Raw genomic sequence first — 22,776 nt, forward strand, 5'->3', positions numbered from 1 at the left:
GAAATATATTCTTTGGTTTTTCTCATTGTGATGATGATTAAGGGAATTTGGGCTTTGTTTTCCCTCCTATTTATATTTCTGTGAAACAGGAAGCCATGGCTGGATAATTTCATGTTCATAATCACCCTGGAGTGCTCAAAATTGTGAATATACTTCAGAGATATTTTACTCATAAGAATTTCTAGGGGTGCCAATAATTGTGTCCAACGTATAATTGAGAAAAACATTTATTTCATAATGACATTTCCCCCCATTTTAAATTCTTATTATCCAACGAAAGGTTAGATTGTTGTAATTTAAAAAAAAAAAAAAAAAAAAAAAAAATGACACAAGGATTTACAATGGAGATTAATTTTCACAGCCTTCTTTGATCATATTTACCAAGGGTTCCAATATTTTTGGCCATGACTGTATCTCTCTTATTTTTGGCCATGACTGTATCTCTCTCTCTCTCTCTCTCTATTATAGAGAGAGAGAGAGAGAGAGATGCTAAAGTATAGTTAATTTTAAAATTGCTTATAAGTATACTTGGCTTATACTGTTTAACGGGTATATGCTTAATGATACTTAAAAGTATCATTTAGTATTCCAAGTATACTTGGTGTAGAATGGCATATAAAGCTTTTCTGAATGTTTCCTTCACACACACTGGTTTCTTTTACTCAACTTCAGCATATATTTTGCAAGTTTATAATAAGTCAGTTTGCGGTGGAAAATCTTAGAGTAAATAATACATGGTGGAAATTAATCTGACTTTTTTGTACACAGTATTATTAACCCACGCAGAAACAGATAAACATTTGGCAGGCTTTACTGATATTTCTTGTAAGGTGTGAGCGTTTTGTATCAGACATGATTCACATAGGCTTCTGTTATAAGCCATTATCAGAGTAAACAATTTCTGAACTTCAACTGAACTTTATTTCAAGTATAAAATCACCTAAATAAGAAGCTACTAGTGTACTTACTCTAGAAAAAAGTAAACAGTAAACTTTAAATATGATGAAAAGCTCACTTAAAGATAACATGCAATTATACTTGCTGCATAGGAAAATATTAAACTAGTATATTTCGAAGTGCGCTTGAATAAATTCTAGAAGTATATAATTAACATTATACCTGCAATTTCACTTGTATAGTTCACAGTATACTTGAAATACAAAGAAAACCAGTGGTGCATCCAAAGTTTACTGTTACTTGCAAATTACACTTGAAAGTATATTTCTATAAACTAAACAGTGGGCCAATTTAGTTCTGAAATGTGTTGCAATACATACAAGTACAGAGCTAGTGCATTGAATCTACCTTACTTACTATGTTAAGTATACATGGAAGATATACTTAAACTTCACTTAAGCTAATAAAATGAACTTGAAGTATACTTCTTTTTTTGTAAGGTCTGTTGTGTGCATGTTCGATACTACTTAGGACTAAATTGGCCCGCTTTTTAATAAAAGTACACTTTTATGCATATTTTAAGAGTAGCTAACAGTAGTAAACTCTGAGTACACAACTAGTTTTACGTTACATTGTTTTATTTTATTTAGTGAAGTACAGTATACTACAAGTGAACTCTACATTTACTAGCTCTGTACTTCTAGCCCACGTTTTAGTTTGTGAAAATACACTTTTAAGTATAGTTTTCATATTCGAAGTATAATTATATGTACATATAACATATACATACATATAACATAAATTATACTTCTAGTATAATTTAAGTATAATACTTGGTCCCCAAGTATAGCAGTTGGAATTAATATAAACTCCTATGTACACTACCAAAGGATTTATGCTAATGATTTATGATGGTTTGCAAAAAATAGACTTTTTTTTTTTAATACATGATAAAATTATGAACTGATGTGTTTAAAAGAGGCATACTAACAACATACTTGAATAAACGTGTTTTGCACAGACAGTCAGTTGTGACCATCAGCTAAGAGCGGTGTCATATCGTACACATTTTCATAAAAAACAATTGTTAAGGACACGACATGCGATCAAATCTCTCAGTGTTCGCTGGGCTTCAGGAAGAGAGATCTCCAAAATATCAGCAATTACACAAGTTTCTGAGGGAGCCAATCGCAGCCCGGCCGCAGATCTTAACCAGACTGTTTCTGTGTCCTGTGTTCGTACTGTTGCGTCAGGTTGCGTAAATGAAGGTCGTGCCACGGTGTCCGTTGTCTGTCCAGAGCTCTGTGTCAGGATGAAGTGTGTGTGAGAGCATGATTATCCGTCGTCAACTGTGGGCAAAAAAAACTCGCGTAACATATCTTGTCTCTCGCACCTGTAGGTCATAGAGTTCGATGATGGATCGGGCTCCGTTCTGAGAATCCAGCCGCTGCGGACGCCGCGCGATGAAGCCATTTACGAATGCGTCGCCTCCAACAGTGTTGGGGAGACGAGCGCCACCACACGACTCACTGTTTTACGTGGTAGGTTTACGACCAAAACCCTGCGCTAACCTTTGCTCTCTCATTGCCTTCCAGCCTTCTCAGGTATGTTGGCTTTGTCTGTATCTTTCTTCAGTGTTTGTGTGTTTTTGTGTCGTTTGAGTAGTGCAGCAAATGACGGTTTATTTCTAGCTTAGCATCCCAGGGATGGAGCATGGAAAATAGAAAAGCTCCTTCAGCTCTCACTGACCTTGGAGCTTTTTAACGGGGGTGATTAATATTCTAATTAGCAGACGGCTTTCCCGCTCGCTAGCTTCGGCATCATCAATATAACTCTAATTTTATGCTACATTTACAACATTTCTTACAAAGTGGCCTTGTAAGGCCTTGTTGGATGTGTCAGCATCCACGTGGAGAAACCGGAGTGAAAATGCTCTCTTTTGCCAGTTTTTACCATTCGGACCCAACAAAAGGCTTTTACCCGACTTATCTTTTAATGAAATGATGAAATGCGTCTACTAAACAAAACAGCCCTCTGGTTGGCCTGAGAAAGATTCTGCCAAACCTAAAATGGAAGAAATGCAAGAGCAGAATATGCTTTCCACCTCCAAACATTAGCATGGTTATTGGCAAAACATTTTCCCTCTGCTTTCTCTTATTTTCTCCCTCCTTCTTGCTCCTTTGTAGCCACATCTGTTGTTGGAGGTATTGCTGTTTGCAGTTCAGGCCTGATAAAACCTGCAACACAATAGCAGCACATCGCTTAGAAAGCACACACACACACACACACACACACACCGCAGCACAGCAGAACTCAATCAGGGGGAAGTCTGCGAATCTCTCTGGATATGTTGAGAATACGGGTCCAGTGCTCAGTGCACACTGCAGTATATACTGCTGTCTGTACAGATATGATGTGAACAGCAGGGGAGACCGAGGGCGATGTTACGGGACATACAGCAGAACATGTCCTTCATAACTCACAGATCTCCCTGCCATCTGTGGGTCTATGAAACATACGCCTCAGTCGTACATGTTCATTACAATATTCAATATGTTACCATATTAAAGATGTACAGTAGGCCCCCTTTATATTAAGACAATGATATTGACCCAGATTGTGTCATAATATCAGTGTTTTCAGAACTATTAATATATTATTGTTAATTTAATATTATTTATAACATTTATTAAGTATTATATTATATTTATTGAATGTAACATTATTTTAGTATTATTTATAGTATTTATGTTGAATTAGCAATTATTTTCATTGTATTTTTTCATATTTAATTTGTTTTTTTAATTTATGTGCTTAATATTAAGTATGTAAGTTTAATTAATTTAATTTATTATTATTATTATTATTAATAGTTTTGCATATAGTTTTAATTTAATTAATTAATAGCTTTAGCAATTAAAATACATCAGCTTATTTCAGCTAGTTACCAAGGAAACATTTGTAATTTTTAATTTAAATTTGCCATTTTTTGTGACATTTTTATTTTATTCAGCTTTGTGTCAATTACCTTTTTTTTTTTCTTTTTTTTTTCTTTACCTAACAATAACAACAATGATTAATGTTACTGAATATATTCTTCTATCTGTCAGGAATAATATGCATTTAAAGCAAATGCCAGTGTGAAACCTACTTAATTAAATAATTTTACTAAAATAGTTTGATTAGTTCAAGATGAGTCTTTCACTAAATACTTTGATGAAATAATGTATGTTGCATATTTCAAAGAACTTCAGTGATGAACTTTTTTTTTTTCTTTTTTTTTTATAACTAGAGCTGTGCGTCCAATCAGATCCTGTGCAGTACCTGTCTGCGAGAGTTTAACTATCTGACATTTATTTGAACTTTTACCCAACAACCTGGAGATAAAATTGATATTAATTACAATCCAAGCCGTTAAAACCAAAGAAATTGCTTTTATACTTTGAAATGAGATTTTTGGTAAAGATTACATGCGAAGTGACCATGGTGGGAATAAATATGATTATTTTACCTTCATCAAATTTTATGTAAAACGTCTTAACTCGGGCTCTCCAATCCAATAATGAGTCAAGGAAGATTAAAAACGACTGGCGGCTCGTTCGTCACACTGGAATGGAAGGTCAAGTTGAGCACAAAGCGTTGCGTGATTGAGTATTGCACACAGAGAGTCTGCAGTGTCTCATTTGAACTCACATACTGGAGCAGTATATGCTCTATAAATGCAGTATGAGTACGAATCTCTGCTTTTCTCTCTGCGAGCCTCACCTGGAATGATGGTCTAAATGTAAATGTTATAATTACAAACAGGAAGCCCTAAACAAATATTTATCCATTAATATAAATGAAGGAAGCCGAGTTCTAGTAATTACTGCACATTCAGCCAGTGGGCAAGCAGCATCGCTTGAGCATGAATAATGACACAAAACGAATACATATTCCGCCGTAAGATATCAGGCTGCGGCAGACTGCGCGAACGTCGAAAACAAGCTTCGCATTAGAGCGTCTTTGCCTCGGTTAAGCCCCGACATACTTTTCTTCCCCTAAAAACGTGGCGTTCAATCGGCCGTGCTTGTGTTGTGTGGGAATATGGGTCATGTCTTATTCATGAATGCACCCACTGAAGCGGGACCAATGCGTTCGGGCCTTTCGCAGACTGGCCAGGGATTTCAGGCCCGTATTTGCCAACAAGGTCACAGGCACAATGCATTCTGCATCAAAGAAAACAAAAGATCCATGCGATGGAGAAGCGCGAATGTTGCTGGTGGCCACGGTTGCGCAAGCACTTTTCAGAGAAACGAATTTAACGGAATGGTTCACCTCAAAAAACACAAACGAATGCTCTGTCACCATTTACTCACCATTGGAAACACGTGTGAGATGTTTGGCAGAATGTTCAAGCTACGCCTTTTCCATTAAAAAAAATTTTCATTCGTGGCCATCCAACCACAAGCATCCAGCCTGATGCACATATGATGTTAGAACTTCAGTGGAGGGGGGAATAATCAGTGAAAAACTTAACTTAAATGTGGATCTTATTTTGGGTCAAACGTCAACATGTGACTTCACAGGACTTGAAATGTAGCGCATGAGTCATGTGGATTAATGTTATGCTGCTTGTATTTTTTGCTTTTATGGTGTTTTGTTTTTTTGGTAACAAAACACCAACAATGGAGCATTAGATGCGTAAATAGTGTCCAAATGTTCTTTGAAACTTTTTATTATGCTGTAAAACTCATGCATGGCTTTAACAATCCAGTGGAAATAGATGCGTCACAGCAAATAAGACAGCTTGCGATTCAGGTTGTTGGTTGGATAAAGCAGAGAGTTCTGGAGAAGTAAAGTGCCACTAGACATGCTGGAACTGAAAGGGCTTTAAATGACCCTGAGGGGGAACATTAGCGTCAGAATTTGGCTCCAGGGATGGAGAAACATCAGAGAGATTAACAGAATTCATTTAGTTCAATGTGCTGTGACCTGATGTCCATTTGACATCCACTCTCACAGTCAGCCGGAGAATATCATCAGCGCTGACGCTACAGCACCGCAGGCACCGACCCCACCATCCCATGCTGAAAACGCCCATATATATTTCAGAAGCCATTAGCGTAAAGAGTAACTAGTTTTGAAAACATCAAATGTCTGTTTTCAGCCTTAAAATGAAGATTTTGGCCAGTCTCCACATTCTCATCTATACGTCCAGCAATGATCCTAAATCATGCAAAAATGCCATAATCGTGATCCAGTCAGTTGCATTAATATGTATTCATTACATTAGAAAATGTATTAGTTAACTCATTTTAATAACCAAAAATATAGTTTAGCAGTGTCCCATGTTTTGTGCTCATTATAGCATGATTTTTCCATATTACAAAAAAAAAAAAAAACATGAATCTACTTATTTACTTACTTATGGAACATAATATAGCTAATTTGGTAACTAGTTAACTTAAAATGAGATATGATATATATATATATATATCTGCCATATATCTGCCAATGGGCTAAGCAAAATAATCTTATTTCAAACAGAAAACAAGATTATTTTGCTTACTCCATTAGCAGATTATTTTGCTTGTTTCGAGCAAAAACTCACCTAATTTTCACTTGTTTTTGCTGAAAACAAGACAATGTTTACTTGTCTAGAAAATCCTTCTTGATTTAAGAATTTTTAGATATTTTGGCTGGAAACAAGACAAAAGATCTAAGAAAGAAAAGCATTTTTTGCAGTGTAACTAATGGAAGTGTTGCCTTCCAACTCAACCATCATCCCTTTAAAGAAAGTTATAGTAAGACAATAAGTACATTTTAATTAATGGAAAATGCAAGTTGTTGGAACAGTAAGAACAAAACATAATTTGGCCCCAAACTATTTAGACACTTGAGAAACAGCTTCAAATGTTATATAAGTTTATTTAGATATATTTTCAATGTACTTGTTGACAAAAAAAAAAAAAAAAAAAAATCACACAAATAGGGGAATGCAGAGGATGAAGGCAAATAAAACCACTCATATGATATTTAATTTTTCCTCCTGAGGTTGATGATCAACCTCTTCCCAGTTTTGCATTCTATTCGCGAGTGTGTGCTGATCATTAGTTGGATTCTGCGTGTTTTGAGTTGAAGTTATGATGTTAAAAACACTTCCTGTGTCTTCATTTAGTTGATGAGCTCTTATAGCCTCATCTTCTGCATCGAGGACAGATGAGCATCGCTCTGCTCTGTTGTGTCACGGAAAAGTCCAACAGCTGCCTTTCCATTCGGATCTGTGTCTGTGCCGATCCAAAGAGGAGCGATTCCCACAGCGGAGCTCGAGGAACTCTGGCAAATCCAGTGAAAAGCCGGCGCGATCATGACAGATGACACCGACGGAAAGCGCTCCATTCTCTGCCTGCAGTTGAGGTGTCTAGACAAAGCCTGTTTTATGGTAATCCGGAAATATCCGTGCCAGAGCCGGAGCGCCGGCACCTTTCTTCTGAACGCGCTCGAGAGTGCATCAATCGACTCCAATCTGACCGTCCCTCGACTTTCGCTTTGAACGAAGGCGTAATCTTCGGCACACAGTCGTACAGGAAATCCGTCGAGGTGCAATTTAAAATCCTGACAGAAAAACAAAGGCATTGACGGCCGTCCAGACGAATCGCTGCCTCAGCGCCCGCGCCGTCTTTGAGCGAGGTGCGTTCGCAGAGGAATGGCCGTGGAAAATGCTGTGCCTGTTGTTTGGTGTTCTGACAGTTGCGTCGAGGGTGAAAGGGCCCGAGAAAAGCTAGCGGAGCACAATGTGCTTTGGTTTACCCTTCCGCCTCGCAGGAGCCGAGACCCGAGTGGCCCGCCGGCGCTTTCAGACGTTTCGGAAGGGCCTTTCACCGCTGAAACATGCTGACTTATCTCGCAACCCAGGTGAACCTTTCTTTGAGCTGGAAAATAGAAATGTAGAAAGGACCTGAGACAGCACATAAAGTCGGCGCGGCTTTGTTGGAGCAAAGTTTCTCTGCGCGACCCCCTCCTTCCGCTTCAAATTAGCGCCGATGCTATTAATCACAGAAATGGAACAACAGATAATGACGAGTTATTTATTCTCATAATTAAAGACGGAGCCGTTAGACGTTATTGATCTATCCTCATGTGTAATTAATGGAGAGGAGGAGATGGGTAATTGTACAGTATGAGTTTGGAGCGCAGCATCCGCTGAGACGGATGGGTGTAGAAGCACAGGACTCCGCGGAGAGCCGTAAACACTGATAGATCGCGTGTTGGTCTGAGTGGATGTGGATATCGATCCCTACGGATGGCTGTGGTACTTTCCCCATTCCATTTCTTCTCAGGGAAGCCTGAACTGTTGCTTGTTGTGGGTGAATTTGCTCTAGAGTTTTCCAATCGTTTAGAATTAGTTCTGATTTCCTTCTTTAGGTTTTCTGCTCTTAAATATTCTGACCATTAAAGATGTGGCAAGATGGACATACTGCTCTGAACAGGCATCTAGGTGACACCATACTATAACGCTGTGAAGTCAGGGACAGTCTGTCACCACATGGCAAAGAACGTCTAATTCCTTACAGTAGTGCTTTCAAACAATGTTCTTGGAGAAACATCAACACCACACACCAGATTTAGCAGATTAGTAGAGACTATATATATATATATATATATATATATATATATATAGCACTATACAAGTGATTTATAAGCACTTCTCATCACAACAATTCTGTGTTTTCACTCTGTTCACACAGTGCATATATTTATTTAATTAAATCAGCCTTTCTGATTTGCTTATCGTGCTCAGACATATCGGTTTTAGGCCTATTGATTTGGGTTTTATTTTGATTAATTGTGCAGCAGGAAAAGGGTTGGGAATCACTGCCCTAGCGGGCATTATAATTTATAATAATCAAGATGAAGCACGAATATAACAGATTTGTGTGTAAAATGTTCCAAAAAAAAAAAAAATCATATTCAGTGCCGTTGCATTATGGGTGTCCCGAGTTTGAATCCCAGCTTGTGGACCTTTTCCCAATCCCCCTCTTACTCTTCTTGTTAATACTTTATCAAAATAAATGCAAAAGGTCAAAAATAAATCTTAAAATAATACGAAAAAATTAAAAATGATTGGAAGATTCTATTTGTTGTGTTTTTTCAAAGATGTCCGTTTGCTCTGTCGGGGGAAGTTTGGGACTGGAACTGCGGATGTGTTTGTGTTGTGCTGGTTTTGTTGAGTGCTGGCTGGCGTTGAGGAGGTGCTAATGGCTTTGCGGGGGAGTTTGCGGGAGTGAAGGGCTCTTATCTGACGGCTTTGATGCTCTGCATATTGGAGTCATTTTCTGCTAGATGAATCGGCCTCCTCCGGGTCGCCCTTAATTCAACTAATGACACTCTCGAGAGGAGAAGCTCCACACTCCGCTGTGTAATTACGGCCGAATGCAGTGTCACGGGGCGGCACACCATGAAGAGCGCCTGTAGCAACGTGGAAGACGTCACAGGAAAACATGCACATGCAAAGTACCCAGAATGCATGGCGTCAGTGGAGAAAAGACTGCATAATGTTGTAGTTAGGGCTGGGCGAGATTTTAGTTTTATCGATAAATTGCAATGGCATGTTTTGCCACGATTTTATTATTATTATTATTATTATTATTATTATTATTATTAATTTATTATTTACTTTTTCTATTTATTTATATATATATATATATATTTTTAAATCACTGTTTTGGATTTAAAAATATATATATATTAGGAAATGTTATGATTAGACATGGTGACGATCCGCCAGTGCTAACAGTTAATGTGAGTGAATGATGGCATAGCCGATGAAGCGCTTGAGTGTGACGCGCTCTGTGAAGAAGCTCAAGAACATTGAACATATCACTAGTCCTGAGCGGCTGTTCACACAGATAAAAAAAAAAAAAAACACAAGCTGCAACAGTGGAATAGGAAAAACACAAGGTTACGAGATTCCAGTTGAGCTTCTTTTAACTAGAGCGGCGTTTCATGCAAACATGTTCGTCAGATGCAAGTTTACATTGAAAAACTATGGAACAGCAGAAACTACTGTTGTATGTCTGATAGTTGATGTTTGTATGATTCTGCAAAGTCATTAGTTTGACGTTCATGTGTGCTGCACTCAGAACAGAACTTTCTTTAACCAGATGGATCATAAAGAGAATGTTACTTGTTGTAGTTACATTTTTAGCTAAATGTTAAAAAATTGAAATAAACATCTTGAATCGTTCAGAAGTTCCGAAAAATGTAGATGTTTTTTTTTTGGCCTAGTTGTAGTTAAGAGTGTCTACCAGTGGAGGCTAATGGGATCACGTTAACCAGACAAACCTGAGCCCGTGGGGTGAGTTAGATGGATAACTGTGACAAAGAGCTCATTTAATCTAAAACATGTCACCTGTTACCTGTGTTTAACAATGAGTTGTGTAAGTGCAGCCGCACACACACACACACACACACTGAGTGTGATTTAATGAGCGATGGGGAGCCGCTGGGGTGTGAAGGAGGTTTCGCAAAATAAACCCACAAATGACAAACGGGTTTAGTCAGCAGAACATCCAACGATCTGCAGCCCTTAAACGAAATTAATTATAAAAGCTCAGAGGAAATGAAAGCGCGAGCGACGTCTGTCTGCAGCCAGAGGACGCAGAGAAAGACGTGCTTTTGTTGTCTTTTGTCTGGTGTTCGCTCGGGGAATCTCCCGCGCTGTCAGCCGTAATGAGGAGCCGGACGCGATTTCAGAGCGCCGGTGACCTCGACGCGTCCGCGTTTAAAACCCGCTTCAGTCCTCACCCGTTCCCACAAATTAACTTTGTGTTCATGGAGAATTACTGGGAAAGCCTCTTCTGGAGAAAGAAAGGAATTGTGTGAAACAGAGAGCAGATTACGCAGGACTGATCCTCCTCCTGCAGGATGGCAGATTGTTCGCTCTGCGTTATATGTCTGAAATACTGACATATATTCACATACATTATAACGTGTGTTCTCAGAAACTATCAACGGTCTGCTATTGGCTGTTTTAATAAAGATAAAGCCACCGTATAAAACACTAAAGTAGGATATGGCTTTCTAAAAATGTTATTTTTAGTAAAAATAATTTCATAAAATATAAATATTACAGGAATAATGTAAACAAACAAACAAACAAAAAACAAAATAAATCATTTGAAGGACTAAAATTACTAAAACTAATATAAAAATAAAGCTAAATATGAACAAATATTACAAAATAAAATTAAAATAAATTAAAATAATGACACACACACACATTTATCAGTGTTCCCCCTGCCATTATATTAGTGGGGGGTTTAATTGTAATATTAAATCCCCTTTATTTAAAAAATAATAATAATAATAATAATAATAATAATTTTCATTAATTAAAAGATAAATTAAATGACTGTTTTATGACTTAAAAATTTAAATACACAACACAGAATTTCTGAGGGGAAAAAACCATAAGGCTATTATAAGAATAAATTAAACTTGTTTTTATGCTTTCAAATAATTAGACATGCTAAAACATGTTTTAATTAATTAAACATGCTTTTTGATTAATAAAAATGTATTTAACCATTAAAAAGGAAAATCGAAAAAAAAAATGGATATATATTCAAATATAGAATATTCCAGGCCTGGCAATGTTACAATTCCCAGATTCTCACACACACACCCGGCGCCGAATGAAAGTGTTGCTCGTCCTCCTCCACACGCACACCCACACACACTTACAGACGTGTGTCACACTCCTGACACACACGCGTCAACCTCTCAGCCGGCACAAGGGGGCGGACCATCCAGACCTCACTCTTGAGTGGGTGGAGCCAAACTGCCCGGCTTCCTGCCATTTATTACCCACAATTCCTCTGGATGTGACGCCACAGGGCACAGGTGCAGAAACACAGTGGGTTTGTTTCTTTGAAGCTAAAGCGTGTCATTTATGGGATGTTAAAACACTTCCTCTTCTCTCAGTATGATGCTCTGCTCTGAGTAGAGCTGTGTTTCTAGCGAGGAACATTGATTCAGTGTTTCATCAGAGGGGAAGCACATGTGTGGTATTTCAGGAGCAGATCAGCTACAGCTGTTGCGGCAAGTGTGCATTCTGATCCTGCTGCAGGTCAAAGGTTGTCTCATTCATCTCAGGAATGCAGCGAGCCAGAGATCTGAAACACGGCCTGAGATTCCAAGACAGAGACGTCAGGAATTCACTCTCTCATGGGAATCAGTGCTGAATGCTCGCGTTAACCCTCTACAGCTTGACGCATAAAGAAGAGTCTGGAACCTTTTAGTCTGATATAGTGAGAATACAGAGCAAAAACAGCTCAGTTTTATTCAGAGACTCAGACTGAACAAAAATATGCAATTTGGTGCAGATGCTGATATTTCTATGCTGAAATTCTGCTGCTTGTAATGTAAATAAATAAGATCTTTACAACAGTATAGCAGATACTGACATAAAATGATCTAAATATCAGTGTTCACTCTATTTCTCCAATAATATGTCTTAGTAAGATGAGATTTAAATGATCCAGACATAATGCAATGCTGTCCAATGCTGATTGAGAGATGAAGAAATAAACACTCCTCAGAAGATGTAAGATGTTTTGGAGCCTTGGGAAGATCATTCCTCCGCTGAGGAACAGTGAAAGTATAGCTTCTGGAAACAAACGTTCCTCAAAAGATCCTGATGTTCAGATTTGAGACGTACTGATTTTTCTAAAAATGATTGATGGAGAATCAAGTAAAGCGGAGCTGCTTGAGTCCAGTAAGTGTTCATCTGGAAATATTACTAAAGTTATTTTGACGTGTACTTGATCAAAATTAGCCAAGATTTGATTGCAAAAAGACAGTGCCAGCTGAAGTGGACATTTGTATAATTATACTAAAAGAGAGAATGACAAAAGTAGAGGTTGACCGATTAATCGGCACCGATAGTTGATTGCCGCAACTATCGGTTATCAGCAAAAATCCATGCCGATAGTTTTCCGATTTGCAACCGTTGCTGGAGTGGCTGAGAAAGGGCCGCTGGCATTATACAGTACGAGAGCGGCCTCTAGAGGCGGAAATCACTGACAGCACGTGTTGTTTATTTTGACACGTGACACTGCGCGCTGCACAGAGCGGGAAACTCCAGACTCGCATTGGTGTGCGTGTGTGATACCTCTGAGTTCTCCTAGACGCAGTGCTGCGCTTTTGCCCGGTGTGTGACTAACTTTTTTTTTTTGATTAGATAATTAAAGTGTTAAAAAAATAGAAGCAAATAAAGTGTGTGGGTACACATACAATATCCATATGTATGTAATTTTAATGCTATGGCCTTGTGTAAATATTTAAAAATGGCCATCTTTAAGCATGACTGTTGAAATTAAATGGTAATACTTAACAATAAGAGTCCATTCGTAGCATTAATGGAAACTGTAGAAGTATTGTTCCTTGTTAGAGTGTGTTCATTTCAACATTCACTATTAGCTACTAATAGGCTACATTTTTAAATTTTAAAGTTTTTTTTCTTTTAACATTAGCAAACTATGAAATAAATTTAATGATCAATATTGTAAATAATATTAATATTTTTATTCATTTACAAAGTATGGTTCAATACGGTTACTGTTTTTTTTTTTTTTAATAGTAAAGCACTAGCTTTCTTTCACTATCCATTTTGAAAACTATCGGTTGATTAATCGGTATCGGCCAGTGTGGTCCAACCTAGCTATCGGTATCGGTAAAATCCACTATCAGTCGACCTCTAGACAGAAGGCATTTAGCAGTTTGCGTGCAACAGCAACGTTTTAATTGAAAGGTATTTTTGTGTATAAAATATGATACAGTATCTTTATAGGGTTAATGATGCTGGTTTAGTGCATGTGTTTTCAAAGCGCATGGGTCTCTCTCTGCCGTCATTCAGAGCTGATGAGTGAGCAATCGATAGACTTTATCAGTTCGGCGGTCCAGACGTTCAATAAGCGTTTACACTCAAGGGCTTCCACACAATCAGAGAGTCCATGAGGAGCATTTCCGCAGACACATCTACTTTATTGACAGCCAAGAGAATCTGTGGAGGACTGACACTTTAGGAATGCGCTCAATGATAAAAACACGTGGACGTTCATGTTTCATATCATAACTAAAAGTGGAGAGAATTCCATAGATGAATGGTTTACCACAGCGGTTCGTAACTGCTCTCAGGTCTGTTCTGTAAAAACAGCTGTTTGTGTTAGAGGTTGTGTCCATAATTATTTATTGATTCATTTGTTTGTTTGTTTGTTTGTTTATTAAAATACCCAGACAACATTATGTACCATGTCAGGTCACCATTTGTTTCAATTTCTAATTAGGAGGAGTAGCCAGTTTATATTTAAAACGTGGTAGACATTTCTATAGATAAATAAAGTACACTTTAGCATGCCTTTAAAAGGAATACTTATTACAGAATAATATACTTTAAAAGAATATACTTAAGTTGTTGTGTATATTGAGAATAGGAGAGGGCCATACACTGAACCCTGAGGTACTTCATTGTTTAGAAACCTATAGGAATTTTGTTCAACTTTGCAACAGAAATATCATCAAACACGATAAACAAAAACTGTATAATCAATGTTTATATGTGAATAAAAGCCTAGGGTATTTCTGTTTTTCATAAAAATACTTTTCAGAAGACTTTCATATTTTGATTGTTTACCATATATTTTTTGTTGATCAAATATAGTTTCAATGGATGGACAAAAAATGATGAGAAAATATAAGTCTTATGTGTTTGGAACAACATGAGTTAGAGTAAATGATGAAAATTTTAGTTCTTGAGTAAACTGCTCTCTTAATATGGCCGTCATAAGGATGTGGGAATGCCAGATATGAATTGAGAGCTTTCGGCATTAATCTGACATCTTTTTTTTTTTCATATGGAGATCCTGAAAGGTCTAGGCAAACGTGCAGCGGCGTTCTTCATGTTCAGACAGAGACACAGGTGAACATCTGCTCTGGTTTCCTGCGAGCAGCGCTCTCATCGCCGGAGGTTGGCGTTCCTGTACAGGTCAAATTTCTGACTTACGAGAGACATGATTGATGGAAACACTGCAGCTTTTTCCTTCCATCTCAGCGAAAGCGCTCACAAGATTATACGGCAGCTGGAATGCACTGATAAACGCGCCGGTGGCCGGATTAGCCGCCTGTCATTTACCACACGGCCAAATGTAAAAGATAACCTTTATTATCACAGAACAAGTGTCACATGAAGAAGAGGAAAATAACAGCAAATGGAGAGGAGCCGAACTCAGCCGCGTCAGAGGAAGCGTTAATGGAGAGCTCTTACATTCGCTGGAGTGATTCTGTTCGAGACGGAACAAAAGCGTAATTAACAGGCCATGCTGAACCATGCCAAAGAAAACAAGCAAATACATCAGGGGGCGTAAATGAGAGCGGAGAGCCGGGGAGGGGGTGGAAATGCAAACGCACACGCAATCTACAGACTTGAGTTTTAAGAGCTTTATTTCTGACAGCTATCAAACGTCTCGTCTCTTCTGTTCTCTCGCTGTGTTGAATACAAGATAAAAAGTTTCTCTATAATGTGCACTGAACTATAATCGAGCGTCGGCCCGGCTCTTCAGCAGCTTCGAGGAAGATCATAAGAATTCACAATAATTTATGTACTTTTGTCATTTAATATTACTTAGTTTCAATTTATTATTATTTTTTTAATAGTTCTAATACTTGAATTTAAATGCATTTTATCAGCTTTTAAGCTTTTTTTTTAAAGCAAGATTTATTTTTTTTCATATGCATCGATACATGCAATCAAATGTGAATTTATTTATATATATATATATATATATATAGTGCAAGTGCGTGCAATAATAGATTATAACATGTTATGTGTACTGAGTGTGAATTGTCTGAGCAGTAGTGAATAAAGAAGGTATTTTGCACTAAACAGTACAGATAGATATCCTAGAAAGTATATTTAGTGTATTACTGCCTAATTTAAACAAATATTGTTCCTTTATTCTTGAAAATGGAGTGGTTTTTGATTCCCAGCTCTGTGCTCAATTTGGCCCTTTTGTCATGGTTGTGACTCACTGTTCCAAAGAACAAAACACTCTCTGTATTAATTAACATGGGGGACTAATTACACACACACAGACACATCAGAAACAGAAGAACAGCGGTAGAGTTTCCTTCTGACGGACCTTCTGTCTCTCAAATCCCGGATCAATACGGCGTAAGTGTGTCTCTGGGGTTCAGCCGCAATCCAGGACGAATCCAGCAACATTGACTGCCGTCACAGTCCAGCAGAGAAAACGCTCCTCTGCCCTTTTGTGGCTGAAAACACCAGCACAAACTTATCTTGAGCGAAGTGAAGCAAACACAAGCCCACCCTAACCCGCTTTGGCCCGCCGCTCGGCACAAAAGCGCCAAAGGAAGCGGAAAATATGGCTGGGATGGCAGTCATACTTGAAGGGTTTCCTGCTATTTGTCTCTGTTGGTAATCTGCACTTTTGCGGCGGGAGGGATGACCGCAGCACAATGCGTCTTTACACCAGCTGACCTGTGACAGTGGCTCTAAGGAGATTTCACTCGCTCAAAACGTCCAACAAATATATCTTATTATGGCCCAAGGGGATTTTCCACAGCGAATAACCTCATCCAGGCAAAAACATCTGCCGACGACACTAAAGGAATGAGAGCGAGGCAAAGCTGCATCTAATACGTGCATCAGTCGCTCTGTGACGCTGATCGATTCCCAACCCAAAGCCATTAACTGGCCATGGCTCTGTGTGTTTTTGAGCTCGGTGAATAACGCCGCGGCCGGCAGAAGAATGCCTGGTATCTCGCTCACAGCGTTTCTCACAGATAAGCGAAAGAATCAATTACGCTGCGCGGCCTTTTAATTTCCAGCTGCAGCGAATCGGCCTCCTCTGGCTTCGCTCATTGTCAGTTAAACAAACCCTGCTAACTTCAGTGGGTAAACAGTAACTAATCACGTCGGAGCGTTAGCCCGGTCCACAGAGACTCAATTAGCTGTATTTAATTAGTGCGTCCTCCTCTGCGATTAGACCGCTACGTTAGGGAGCGTTGGTGGCTAACGAGAGAGAAGTGCCGCCGTTTTGGAAAGGACAGCTACAGTAATGAAATGGAAATGTACAGTGGGCCTGGAAAGTGCTTACTGTTAAGTAAAACTGTTAGAAATCACTTTTTTCTAAATAAAATCTAAATATTTGATGAAAAACGTAAATTAAGAAGCCAAACTGAAGTAAAACAAACTTAAGTTGAAGTACTACAATGATTAAAACAGAAATCTAAATAAATAAATAAATACACAAGCACATAAGATTACTAAAATTAAAAAGAAATCTGACAATATAAACTATGAATCACATAAATATAAATAAAATGATGAAAATGTGACATATTACGATGGTCACTAACTGAAGTAAAAGACGTTTAAATTGAAGTACTACAATTACTAAAATTGAAATAAAGATAAATTAATAAATGAAAGCTATATACGTTGCCTTGGCAGCTAACTGAAATAAAATAATACAATTATAATAAAAAGAAATAAAATAATACAATTATAATAAAAAGAAATAAAATAATACAATTATAATAAAAAGTAATAAAATAAGTTGAAGTATTAAAATTACTAAAACTGAAATTAAAAAATACATAAATAAAGCTATATATACTGTATATTAAAAAAAAAAAGTCAAAACTGCATAACAAGATTACTTTAAATTAAAATGAAAAATGAAAATAGAAAAATGAAAGCCAATTCAAAATATTGTTATTTAAATAAAGATTGGGGGCGCTCTGGAACAGACAGTTCGGGGCACCATGGCAGATCAGGGATCTCAGGAGGCCATGGCGGTGCAGGGAGCACAGGGGGCCATGGTGGTGCATGTTTTTTTTCATTTTTTCGGGTTAGGGTTAGGGTCCCCTCGACCCTACAGCCGGAACCCTTCTACCCCCCCAAAAAAAATTACATGGGGCAGCTACAGGGTATCAGGAGCCCTCCGAGCCTAAACACACAGGAACAGGAAGCCCTCCGTGTGCTAAACACAGGAACAGGACTATCCACAGGAACAAGTGCCCACACTGGGCTAGGCTCGGAATCTGAGGTCCTTTACCGGGCATGATGGAAGATCCACAGCCCTCCTCGGGCTGAACGTGGAGTCAGGGGTCCTCACAGGGTTAACTCAGGAATCACTTCCATTTCAGCGACAGGAGAGGCAGGCTTGAGAATGGCCTCCGCGGCTATCACTAGAGGAGCCACCTGCCCCTGACGAGTCTCCATGGACATGACCAACAAGACAAGATAAATTAAAACTGTTCCTGAGGACACAACAAGACTTAAAACCATGCCTCGAGGGGACATGGCATGGCACTCCTGGCAGAAACTGGGGGACTGGATCCACGGGACGGTCGGCTAGCTTGAGGGAGCCACAGCCTGCAGGTGTCAGTGAGCGGCGACCCGCGAACTTGACTATGGAGTGGCCGGTGAACTTTACTGATGAGCGGCCGGCGGGCTTGGGATAGCCACAGCCGGCAGGCTGGACAGATGATCGGCCAACAGACTTGACTGATGATCAACCGGCAGGCTTGAGTGAGCCGTGGCCGGCGGGCTTAACTCCGTCGTGGCCGGTGAACTTGACTGATGCGCGGCCGGGGACTTGTGGCACTCGCGGTGATCCTGCCGAACTCCTACGCATCATCCGCGGGCTAGAGCGGGAAGACGAGCAGCGACTTCCATGCTGGAAACACAAACAGGAACAAAATAAAAGACTTTCAAAAATGAAAAACAAAATGGTGAAAAGGGGGCGCAGCTTACTTTCGATTAGGTCTGGTCTTCTGTCATGGTGCACACAGCAGGGAGGAACAAGGAGACGAGAATAACTCAAAATAACAGTCTTTAATTAAATCCAACAAAGGCAAGGCAAGACAGCACAGGGCAGACACACATGAACACTGGGAGTAACGAGTAGACCAGACCAAAAGGAACTCAACAGGCAGGAACTAAATGCACAAGATAATTACACACACCTGAACTGAATAAACTAACAATCACACTGAACAAGGACAGGAACATGACCGAATATAGAAACATGAGGGCGGAAAACACACAACAGAGGACTGACACATACATACTGTACATACATACATACATACATACATAAATACCTACCTACCTGCAATAAAGTTTAGGTTAAAGTAATAAAATTACTAAAACCAAAATTGAAATAGAAAATAAATGAAAGCTAAACAGAAATGACAAAAGCACATAAGTAGATTACTAAAATTTAAACTAAAATTAATACTAGTATATTATATTATATTATACTGTAATAACATATAAATAGTACTAAAATAACACACTGAGGCACTTAAGACAATTAATAATGCATTAGCGCAATGTCCCACCTGAGGCATTTATTTTAAAGAGTTAACTATGTATGAATGCATGAGATGAAGTGCAGTCTAACACTTTCTGAAGTCACATGGTGCCATTTCCCCATCAGCAGCGTATTAGGCAGTACATCCATCGGTTGCTCGATGACCTGAGCGTCATTAATGTGTGTAAATGGTCACCGGGGGTTTTCTTTCGCCCCGCGGCGGCTGGCGACTCTCTTCACGGGGCGACTGCACCATTATTCTGCGTCAGGTGACGTGAGGAAGGGAGATATACTGTACTCCAGTGTATAATGAGAGTTCAGGTGAGCGCTTGGGATCCGTTTTGCCCTTGATTTTAAAGACGGTAAATGCGATTGTGAGAAAAATGATCTCATGCGCTTCTAACTTTTAATTTAATGTTTTAATTCCCTCTCTCGTATCACTGCTTTTTGCCTTCGTAACTCCAAAATTCATCTTGCCCTCACCTTCTGAATCGACCTACACTGCTGTTTTTCCCCTTCGCTCTCCTGGCTGAGATTTATTCGTCCTCCAGCAGAAAAACCTTGCCGTGGCCACGAGCAGAAGTGCTAATATAGCATATGGCAAACACAGCTCAATTAATTTATGCTTTGAAATGTTTTCGTCAATAACCTTTCTCCTCGAAAAGCTTACAATCATGTGGAGAGCACAAATTAAATAACAATTAACGGCGGTTATTTGCTCGCCGTTAGCTTGAGGACGCATCTCTGCCTTGGCGTTTTTCAACAGTTAATCAGAGAACTGGCAGAGTGAAGTACCGTTTAATTCGTGAGGTGATTTATAAATGTAATGCTGATTAATTTTGTGTGTGTGTGTATCTTGGTGAAAAGCGAACAATTACTGACTTATATTAAAATACATCACTGATTTTTGTGAAATGCTCTTGGTTTCTGTTTAGATTCCAATGTCAAGATGAATGTGTGCAGAAATCCTGATCAACAGTGTCAGTTAATAGTTCTTTCTTTCATGTTTTCAGTAGACACTGCTTTTGTAAACCGCAAATGCGGTGCTTAAATTTAACTTCCTCAGTGTCAAAATGTGTGTTTTGCAATAAAAACGCATCAACAGTAAAACCGAAGGGAAGGTTGAAGTATAAAAGAGCCTCAAACGAATCCCAGACATGTTACTGAATGAGTTTCCTTCATTGCAAAGCCGCAATCTTGTATATTGTCAAAACGTTGGCAATACTAATAATTTTAATTGTTAAAAATGAGCAAGGCATTCAAAAAAGACATTTGATGTGTTTAAAACTAGCTACCTTCCATGCTAAATTAATTTTCTTTTATATTGTAGTTTATCTAACAAATCTAATGCATCCCACAACAGAAAACAGTGTTGAATTTGTTCCTCTTATGCTTTGAAAGAAAGGGACACCAAAGTGCAGTGTATTCATGGAAAGTGCTGTTAAAACAATGCCAGACTCCAGAAATCCATATTTAATTATGCAGCGGCGCTAAAGAAAGTCTTTTGCTGCTAGTTTGCTGCTAAATATGAATAGAAAATATCCCGGGGAAAAGCCTCACTCATGCCCGGAGAGGACCAAGGACGAATGTATTTGACTGAACTTGTCGAGTTCTTGCCGCTTTGGTGGAAGGATAATTCGAGGTTCTGTATTGTACAACGGAGACCAAAGATCGATTCCTCTCAGGAGAGAAAATGTATAGTCTCACAGGCATATTTTGATTTCCAACAATACATATAGCCTGAAAGGCATTGATTTTCAAGCAGCATGGATTGTCACGTTCGATAATTATTAGCAGCATTGCCTCTGTTCCTCTAAGGTTGACTGCAGGCACTTGGCTTTATGGCAGGTGAAATTTGGCTCGTTTTAAAGAGCTTGATTCACACGTCGACCTTGGCATTGCTTTAAAGACTTGCACACACCCACAGCCAATACGCAATTAGCGTTGTGCTGAGCTTTGGATAAGTGTCTCATATGTTATTTGTCGGCCTTTCCATAAACCTTGCAAATAAATTAGCAGAGTTTATTGTGAGTGAGCGCGAGTCTGGTCATTTCTGCTGTGATGCATTCTGCATTGAACACAGGTGACAGATGAATAAGATGAAACGGTAAGCCAACATTAAATCATTTAGTACATTATTTCATTTTACAAAAGAGGAAAAACACAAGCCATTTATCATAAAGGAGCCACAGCTATTAGAAGTCCTGAAAGAGCGAATTTCAAAAGTAACCCACAAATGTAAATGTAAAAAGTTACCCAGAAAAGGTAGGCCGTGATGGGCTGTGACATATGTGGGTAACAGTCATAGCAAAAGTAGTGTGCCTTTTATATTTGCTGTAGTGTACATTGAGAAGATAAGTGGGCCTAGTACTGAACCTTGGGGCACTCCAGTGCTTAGTCGATCACACCCTTCCTGGAAACCTTTAATCTTGCAGATAATAAGTAGGTGTTGCGCATGGGGGTAAATAGGTGGCATACATGATGCACAGAAGTACAGACGCGAGGTAAATAGCTAAACCATATGAAGCAGAATCTAATTGTACATCATTGTGAAGGCAGCTAAACTCACCAACAAGACGCAGCACACCACAACAGATTAAATCTACTATCAGCTTGTGTGGCACCATGTTGGGGTCAGACGCAAGTATTGGTTAGACATCAAAATGATCCCTCAGCAGCTTTCTGTAGCTTTTGTCGTAATTTTATACCTGCGTGTTTAAGAAAACAGACTGACATGTAACTTTAGCTGCCAAGTACCTTCTAACGGACGATGCCTACACACCGCAGAAGAGCTAAAATTAGACCCTCATCCACTGCGTTATGTAGCTCACAGCCTGTGAAGGTCACAAGAGGATTTAGAGTAGAATGTTTGCACAAATATATGAAAATTTGCGTTAATTCCCAAGGGATGATTACTGGAAGTGTTTTAAATGAATAGCATGGGAAACATCAGCTGCTGCTGCTTTTGTGTTTTATTTCAAATGAATGAATCATGAAACATGCAAAGAAAATGTCCAGGTAATCATTCCCCCTCAAAATCAAAACCGTATTTTGCATAAAGCTGTTTTTTTTTTTTTTTGCATTGTGACATTATTTTCATTACAATTTAGCGCTCTATTGTACTGAGATCATTTTCGTTTACTGAGGTGTTTAAATTATGAATTAAACCTTGAGATGGATGAATTTCGAAATGCAGACCTTGGCACTTGGTTGGCATAAATTAAGGACATCTTCAAATCTTCGCTGAATCGCAGCACTCTGAAAGAGCATTATAATGATTTCCAAGACAATGAGGAGCGTTTCAAGCTCTTTATGAGCTGCAGGAAATCCACCATTACAGCAGATGCCTCCCTCTGAGGTGCTGAAGTGTCATAATCACTCTTTAGTCACTATTTAGACAGGGATATTATTCTGTTGTCTATCATACATTCATTCAAATCCTTCACTGTTTTCTGGAAACAAGAGAAAATGGTCCTGGAACTGTCAACATGCA

At 38.8% G+C, this 22,776-nt stretch overlaps 1 protein-coding gene across 42 annotated transcripts in view; it reads left to right on the top strand.

The window, feature by feature from the left end:
• LOC131543457 (receptor-type tyrosine-protein phosphatase delta) overlaps positions 1-22,776 on the top strand; it is a 336,697-nt gene that overhangs the window by 243,382 nt on the left and 70,539 nt on the right. For all 42 annotated transcript variants that reach the window (XM_058780793.1, XM_058780808.1, XM_058780795.1 and 39 more), the window contains one exon: positions 2,297-2,438. In XM_058780793.1, coding sequence (XP_058636776.1) covers positions 2,297-2,438 — 142 coding nt within the window. The remainder of the gene's footprint in view (positions 1-2,296; positions 2,439-22,776) is intronic.

This window comes from Onychostoma macrolepis, chromosome 07 (genome assembly GCF_012432095.1).
Source record: "Onychostoma macrolepis isolate SWU-2019 chromosome 07, ASM1243209v1, whole genome shotgun sequence".
NCBI lineage: Eukaryota > Metazoa > Chordata > Actinopteri > Cypriniformes > Cyprinidae > Onychostoma > Onychostoma macrolepis.